Below are 8,460 nucleotides of genomic sequence, written 5' to 3'. Positions count from 1 at the left end.
TTTTCAAACCATTTCCAATAATATGCAAATAACCGAAATAACCAACATTGTGTTTAATAATCGAAACACATCAATTTAATACCAAACTCATATTTAGAATATCAAAATATGCACAAATTGGCAGAATCGGCCCACTGGCCACGCGCTGCCATGGGTGGTGGTTTCCGGCGAACGGAAACCCAATTCTCCGACTAACTTTAAAAATCACCAAATTTTATAGGCAAGTAGAGTTCAATGAGAGGAACAACTTTTATACATGGGCCAAAATCCAATTAGGCCGGGAAACATCTGAAATCAGCCTTGGACCGCCGGAACCCTAGAAATACGTGTTCTCGATTCAACCTCAAAACACACTCTAACTGTAAAATCCCACATCGTCCAAGGGGATAGATCCTATAAGCCTTATATGTATATTCCCATCTCTACTTAGCACGAGATCTTTTGGGAACTCACTGGCTTCGGATTCCATCGGAACTCCGAAGTTAAGCGAGTTTGAACGAGAGCAATCACAGGATGTGTGACCCACTAGGAAGTTCTCGTGTGAGTTCCCAGAAACAAAACTGTAAGGGCATGGTCGGGGCCCAAAGCAGACAATATCGTGTTACAGTGGAGTCAAGCTGGGGATGTGGTGGGGGCCCAGGCTGGGATGTGACAATTTGGTATCAAAGTCACTCTATTGTGTGATGCGAGTGTGCCGATGAGGACGTCGGGCCCCTAAGGGGGTGTATTGTAACATCCCACATCGTCCAAGGGAGTGGATCTTGTAAGCCTTATATGTATATTCTCATCTTTACCTAGCACGAGACCTTTTGGGAACTCACTGGCTTTGGATTCCATCGGAACTCTGAAGTTAAGCGAGTTCCCAAAAGGCCTCATACTAAGTAGAGATGGGAATATACATATAAAGCTTACAAGATCCACTCCCTTAGGCGATGTAGGATGTTACAATCCACCCCCCTTAGGGGCCCGACGTCCTCGTCGGCACACTCGCACCACACGGCAGAGTGGCTCTGATACCAAATTGTCACATCCCGGCCTGGGCCCCACCATATCCCGAGCTCGACTCCACCGTAGCATGATATTGTCCGCTTTGGGCCCCGACCACTCCCTCACGATTTTGTTTCTGGGAACTCACACAAGAACTTCCCAGTGGGTCATCCATCCTGGGATTGCTCTCGCGCGAACTCGCTTAACTTCGGAGTTCTGATGGAATCCGAAGCTAGTGAGTTCCCAAAAGGCCTCGTGCTAGGTAGAGATGAGAATATACATATAAAGCTTACAGGATCCACTCCCCTGGACAATGTGGGATGTGGTATCAGAGCCACTCTATCGTGTGGTGCGAGTGTGTCGACGAGGATGTCGGGCCCCTAAGAGGGGTAGATTGTAACATCCCACATCGCCCAGGGGAGTGGATCCTGTAAGCCTTATATGTATATTTCCATCTCTACCTAGCACGAGGCATTTTGGGAACTCATTGGCTTCGGATTCCATTGGAACTCTGAAGTTAAGCGAATTCGCGCGAGAGCAATCCTAGGATGGGTGACTCACTGGAAAGTTCTTGTGTGAGTTCCTAGAAACAAAATCGTGAGGGCGTGATCGGGGCCAAAAGCGAATAATGCCATGCTACGGTGAAGTTGAGCCCGGGATGTGGTGGGAGCCTAGGCCGGGATGTGACAGACATGGGTTGATGGGTGATTTTTTGGTTCTTGCTTTTTATTTTTTATTTATTATTATTTTTTTTATAAATTTTTTAATATTTAATCAATTTTTTAAAATATTTTTTAATTATTTTATTAAATTTTTAATAGAAAGTGGGTATCGAATCAAGCCACGTCAGCATTTAACTGAGAAATTCACGGTCAAGCTAACGGAAGGTATAACATTGGACCAAATTCTAAAGATGAGGTATGACATTATTAATTTTAAAACATGAGGTATAATAATATCGTGAGACCCATAGTTGAGGTAGTTTTTTGTCATTTACCCTATTTTTAATTAGGTGATGTTATCCCCACATATTTTTTTATTTCTCACATATCTCTCTTTTCGGCCATCGAATCGAATAAGTTGAAGAAGTTCAATGGAAAAAAAAGTTAATACGAGTATGTGAGAGGTAAAAAAGAGTGTGTAAATAGCATTACCATTTTAATTTTACTATTTTAGCCAAAGAGAGAACTAGACCTTAAGCTGACGTTGGTTATTCGATCTGAACTGAACTATTTGAATTAAATTAAATTACTATTATAGTTGTGTTTGCCGAACCTGTAAGTGTTGAAACTGAACTTAATAAATTCGACAAAATTTCAACATATCGTGTCTTATAAGTCCCATCCAGAGAAGTGAGACTCTACATTTCGACTCAATGCATGTATTCTTCCGAAATCAAGCAACTATTTCTAAGCTCTCTCCAATATATACACATGGTCATTTTTCAAAAACTAATAACATAAAAAAAATACATGGGAAGATTTATTGCAGCATTAAGTACAAACATTCACAAGATCAGAGAGAACTTTTGAAGAACAAGATCAAGAAAACAATAATATGAACACATACAATGTTTTTTAATTCTAATCCTTGCCTATACCAAGACCCCAGTTACCTTCGGTACCAGTCCAAAAATGAATAGAAAGAGCGAACGCATCACGTTCATCTTCAACTACGGTTCTCTAAAACCCTGCTTCTAGAGGTTAAATTACATGACAAGACGCTAGAAGCTTAGCCCATTTTTCTGTAGACAAAAACCAAAATTGTACACGCATTCCTACTTTCCGTCTTATAGATCAACAGTCGATACTTTCTTAGTTAGAGCAACAAGTTCTCTTGTTCATGTCACCTGAAATATTTGCAACATTGATGGTAGTTCCTTGAGGGAGTCCAGTTGAAACTGCCTCCTGTGCTGCTAGTGCCTTCTTGCTTATTATGTGATAAATGTCCAACAAAATGGTCTGAAACGCATTCTCGACATTGAAGGCCTCCAATGCTGAAGTTTCGAGGAACGAGAGGCCTTCCTTCTCAGCCAATGTTTGAGCATCATCTGCTGGAACTGCTCTCAAGTGATTCAAGTCAGATTTGTTCCCGGCCATCATTATAACAATGTTAGAATCTGCATGGTCTCTTAGTTCGCGGAGCCACCTCTGCACGTTGTCAAATGTTTGCCTCTTGGTTATGTCATACACCATTAAGGCACCAACAGCCCCTCTGTAGTAAGCACTCGTTATGGCTCGGTACCTCTCTTGACCTGCCGTGTCCCATATTTGTGCTTTCACTGTCTTCCCCTCTATCTGAAGCAGAATAAAAGGTTATATCTTGATGGAGAAGCAAGCAGCTATTCCTGAAACCTTAATGACTAAACAAGCAAAAGCAAGTGAAGAATCGCTTGGATTTCAACAGTTGTTTGTCAGTAAAAGACGCATCGTTTAAACACATGAGATTGAGAAGGGTTTTTTTTAAGTATAAAAAGGACTTATCTTTAGCTACGTTTTTAAAATTCGATTTTGTTCTCACTTTGCTCCATGTAACTCAAAAGCCGTCACTTTACTCCTAAAACTCAAAATTCGCTCAACTTTAACATGTTTTTGTTTCTTTTGTAACCGTAAAAAAATGTTGACGTGTGAGGTTAAAATTGTAATCATCGATTCTAATTGGTCATTATGGAAATAATTAGGGTTTGTTGAGACTGAACATCCATCCAAAAATTCCATAATCATCTCTAATGACCAGAGAAAAAACCAGTTCTTCATTTGTAACCCATTCCCCCCACAACGTAATCAATTATATAATCGACCAAAAGACTAATGATCCACCCAATCCTACCACCACGCCCAAATTCAATAAAAGGAAAAGACAAAAAACCGAGAAAAAAAAAAAAAAAAAAAAAATCAAACTCTGCAAATTTCGCTCCTATCCTCCATCGGGCTTAAAGCCTCTGCTTCCCAAATTTCTCCAACCTGCAGTCCTTCATCTCCATTTTACCAAAATATTTATCTCCTTCTTGCCACACGGACTCCACATATGCATTTTTTTAATCCACGTTAGTATTTTGAAGGTTATTTGACAGAAGAAACGAAAACCCAGTAAAGTGAATTTTGAGTTTCATGGAATAAAGTGATGACTTTTGATTTATAAGGACAAAGTAAGAACAAAATCGAGTTATATAGGTTGTAGCTAAAAATAAGCCTATAAAAATGACAATCCCTTTTGAAGTTCTCTACTATGCACAACAAGGGAAGCCCTGCGCAGAGCTCTGCCACTAACAACTCAATTATATCTTGAAATCGGCTAAGTTGGTATTGTAACAGGGTAAGGTTGGGTAGATTTTAGATCCAAATGTCACCAAACAATATTCTGCAGAATGGCGGTGTTCTACCTAGATTGTCCATGGCACGGACGTAAACTGGATGATAACGCAGGGCAACACTGGTACTATACCCTAAACAGTATCACAAGCTATAAACAAATAGTTAAAGTTGATATGCACCAAGGGTAACTAAAACTCAATCCATTGTTTGGTAAGAAGAACCACAAAAACAAATTAATAAAAACCGAAATGGTTATCAGATGGGCGCTGAGGTTTTTGTACCACGTGAAACTTTACGTCGAGAAATCGAAACAACTATCAGGAGACAATTATAAGGATTTCCTACAATTCTATAAATAATGTATTCTTTCACCATTGTTTCAATTCATAAAAAAATTAAAAAAAAGAAAAGCTAGAAGCAGGAAAATTGCAAATGATCAATATTTTCCAAACAAAACCAACCTGCAATGTCCTAGTTGCAAATTCAACTCCAATGGTGGACTTAGACTCCAAAGAAAACTCATTCCTCGTAAACCTCGAAAGAATGTTCGATTTTCCAACACCCGAATCTCCAATCAATACAATCTTGAAGAGATAATCGTATTCGTGATCCACCTTGTACGCCATACGTTCTACTCCTCACACACACAGCACCCCACACCTGCCGAGATCCAAAATCCACCAAACAAAAACCCATTAGCAATCATAAAACCAAAAAAATTAACCAATTCTCTTGTTTTGACCGAAGGGATAAGAAAACTGCTGATCAGATAGCATTTTCATTTACCTACGTTTTCTTTCCGATGTGATTTTCCAGAGAAACAAACGGAAAGTGGGTAATCATAAAACAATGGCGAAAAGAATGGTGACTAACAAAATAGAGGATTTTTTGAACGTTGGGTTTTGTTGTTTTTGCATTGAAGTTTGTGGAAACAGAGGAGAGGAGAAGAGAAGAAGACGAAGAAAAAATGGCGTTGTTGAAAGTTAGAAACAGAAACAACGGATGAAAATGCACTTAAAACGGCTTTTCACGAGGGAAGGGACGCGCGGAATTCGGAGAGTCTGTGTAAAGTAAACGACCCTTCACAAGACATGCGCATAAAATTTAGAGTTTTTATCACAAATGATCTCTGAGATTGATCAAACGCATCATTTTGGTCCTTTTTTTCCAAAATCAATTAATGTCGTCCATAGCATTCACTACTGCATATCAATTTATTCATTCTGTTAAGATTCCGTCAACTAGTTTGTATGTGGAACCCATGAAGCCACCGAAATGGTGACATGTGGATTACACAAAATAAGGGTTTTATTGCAAATGATCTCTGACATTGATCCAACTCCTCATTTTGGTCACTGAGTTTCAAAAATCAATAAATTTGGTCCTTAACTTTGACTATCGCACAACAATTTAGTCATTCTGTTAAAATTTCATCAATATTTTTTGTTTGTGTGCTGATGTGGACCCATTAATCCAATCATATGGCTCCACATAGATTAACTACAAGAAACTACTTTTTTTTTTTTTTTTTAAGAGTGACCAACATATGAGTATTCGGCCTAACAGTTTTCTCGCATCCCACAACCCCAATTGGAAAAAAAAGGGTAAATGACAAAAAACTACCTCAACTATTGAGGTCAAGACAGTATCATATCTCATCTTTTAAAATTGACAATGTCATACCTCATCTTTAGAATTTGGTCCAATGTTATACTTCCGTTAGCTTGGCAGTGAATTTCTCAGTTAAATGCTGACCTGACTTGATCCAGGGCCCAGTTCCTCGCCTATATGGATTCCACATGGCACCACACCTAATGTTTTCCTGCCAAATGGCATCCGAGATTCCCAATACATGTAGCTTTCTCACAGGACGACACGTGGATATCCCTTCAAAATTAAAAAAAAATTTAAATAAAAATTTAAAAAATTTTAAAAGATAAGGGAACGTTGTAAAGTGTGCCTTTCGAATTGGTTTTCCCCCCGATACACCCAAATCCTATCGATCTAATTCCATTCCCAATTCCAGAAAAACAAGAACCCTAACCCTAGTTCTCGCGGCTCCAAATCTCGAACAATTGGATTAGAAATTTAGCGAAAAACCCAAATCATCTTGTCGACTCACTTCCTTGACTTCGTTGGTGTCGGAAGGGGGTTTCATCTGGGTTCCATTACCTTTGAAGAAAAATCGATGGATTTGACATGGGGTGGTACGTGTGCGACGATCCCGACGAAACAACGCCTACCTATTGTAAGTTTTTTTTGTGCTTTTGATGATTCCAAATGCATACTGAACTTATTATTTAGAATGGGTTGAATGTGGGGTTTTGTTTATTCTTATTTGAAAATGTGGATTCATGCTTTGTGAATTCGAAATGGTTCCTAGGGTGTTGGAATAGGTTGAATGTGAGTTTTGTTTATTCTTGTAGCATTGTTTATTTTTGTTTGAAAAGGTGGATTAATGCTTTGTTAATTTGAAATGGTTCTTAGGGTGTTGGAATGGGTTGAATGTGGGTTTTGTTTATTCTTTGTAGCATTGTTTATTCTTGTTTGAAAAGGTGGATTTATTCTTTGTTAATTCGAAATGGTTCTTGGGGTGTTGGAATGGGTTGAATGTGGGTTTTGTTTATTCTTGTATCATTGTTTATTCTTGTTTGAAAGGGTGGTTTATGCTTTCTTAATTCGAAATGGTTACTAAGTTGTTGGATAATGGGTTTGTTGCTTTCTTGCTTTGTTTATTCTTGTGAAGATAAGGTGGTTTGTTACTTTATTGCTTTGTTTATTCCTGTTGAGAAATGGTTAATGTGCTTTGACTATTTGCATATAGTTGTGGTTTGTTGCAATTTCATATAGTTGCATATAGAATGTTGTGCATTGGTTTTTGTTGTTGGCTTTTAAAATGCAATTAGTTGCATATAGAATGTTGTGCATGAGTTGCATATAGAATGGTTTCTTAGGTTAAAATGCAATTGCTTTTGTTTGTTGTTGGCTTTTAATTAGGGTTTGCTTTTGTGAATTTCAGTATATATAGAACTATTATATATTGAATTGCATCATGGTGAGGAGATAAGTTATGGCCTCTACATCGGGGGAAAAGTGACATATATAGATAACTGTGATAAAGACCTCATGTCACTGCCAATGATAAATGATATGGTGGAGGCACTTGGATACAGTGAGCAGTTCATGAACTACTATTACAAGATTCCCAACATGGACCTTTCCAATGGTTTCAAGTCGATTCAAAATGATTTCGATGTTTTGCCCATGTGCAATTTTATTCCAAAAGATAAAGTGATTAGATGTACATCGAAAAATTGACGACAGAAGAAGCCGTAACGCAAGAGCAACAGTTTCTGAAGTCCATGGAAGTTAGTGGTCAAGTAAATTGGTTATTGAGGAGATAAGTAGTTCAGAGGGGGATGTTGGGCCAACAACAGTTAAACCAATCAGATCTAAGAGCTTGCTAACTATTGAAGGGCCAGAAGTGGATGATTGTTGCACATCTCAACTAGTGCAAACATGTGTGACTGAGGTAAGAGAGATAAATGTTGATTCTGGGAATGGTCAGAAAGAGAGAAATTGTGAAGGACGATAGGAGAATAAGGGGAAATCTGTGGCTGAGGTAGGAAAATAGGATACTCAGGTAGAAGAAGGGGATACTGAGGTAGAAGAGGAGGATGTATGAAGGGGGATGTTGAATTATTCTTTGATGTACCTATTAGTTTTGAGGGGCATGTTGAAGAAGAGAATGAAGAAGCTGCTCAAGAAGATGATTTTGAGGAAAGAAGTGCAAGGTAATCTAAGCAAAGCCAAGATAGAGAACAAGAGCAAAGGGAAGAAGAATTTCATACTGCAAATGTGGAACAAAATGTGGTTGATGATCTAGACTATAACTCTAATGCTCTTGAGAGTGTACACTCTTCAGATGATGAAGGAGGCAAAAAACATAAGCGATTTCCAGAGTTCAATGAGAAAACAGACATGAAGAATCCCACTCTTACACTTGGGCTTGTTTTCAGAGATCATGTGCAATCTAAGCAATCCAGCCACGTTTTTTTGCATAGATGGTTATTTTTTGTAAAGGAATTGTAAAGTTAGAACATGTTTTATGCATCCAGCACATATTTTGTAATTGAATGGATGGTGTAGCAGGTTTTTA

At 38.5% G+C, this 8,460-nt stretch overlaps 1 protein-coding gene across 1 annotated transcript; it reads right to left on the bottom strand.

The window, feature by feature from the left end:
• Window positions 1-2,685: 2,685 nt before the first annotated feature.
• LOC137735387 (ras-related protein Rab2BV-like) lies at window positions 2,686-5,237 on the bottom strand. The gene is made up of 3 exons (XM_068474810.1): window positions 5,088-5,237; window positions 4,763-4,961; window positions 2,686-3,284 (listed from the first exon to the last, which is right to left on the bottom strand). Exons 2-3 carry the CDS (start codon window positions 4,925-4,927, stop codon window positions 2,802-2,804), a joined length of 648 nt encoding a protein of 215 aa, XP_068330911.1. The 5' UTR covers window positions 4,928-4,961; window positions 5,088-5,237; the 3' UTR covers window positions 2,686-2,801.
• Window positions 5,238-8,460: the final 3,223 nt, after the last annotated feature.

This window comes from Pyrus communis, chromosome 5 (genome assembly GCF_963583255.1).
Source record: "Pyrus communis chromosome 5, drPyrComm1.1, whole genome shotgun sequence".
Lineage (NCBI taxonomy): Eukaryota > Viridiplantae > Streptophyta > Magnoliopsida > Rosales > Rosaceae > Pyrus > Pyrus communis.
The sequence above is the reverse complement of the archived record's forward strand: the minus strand, read 5'-3'. Positions and strand labels throughout refer to the sequence as shown.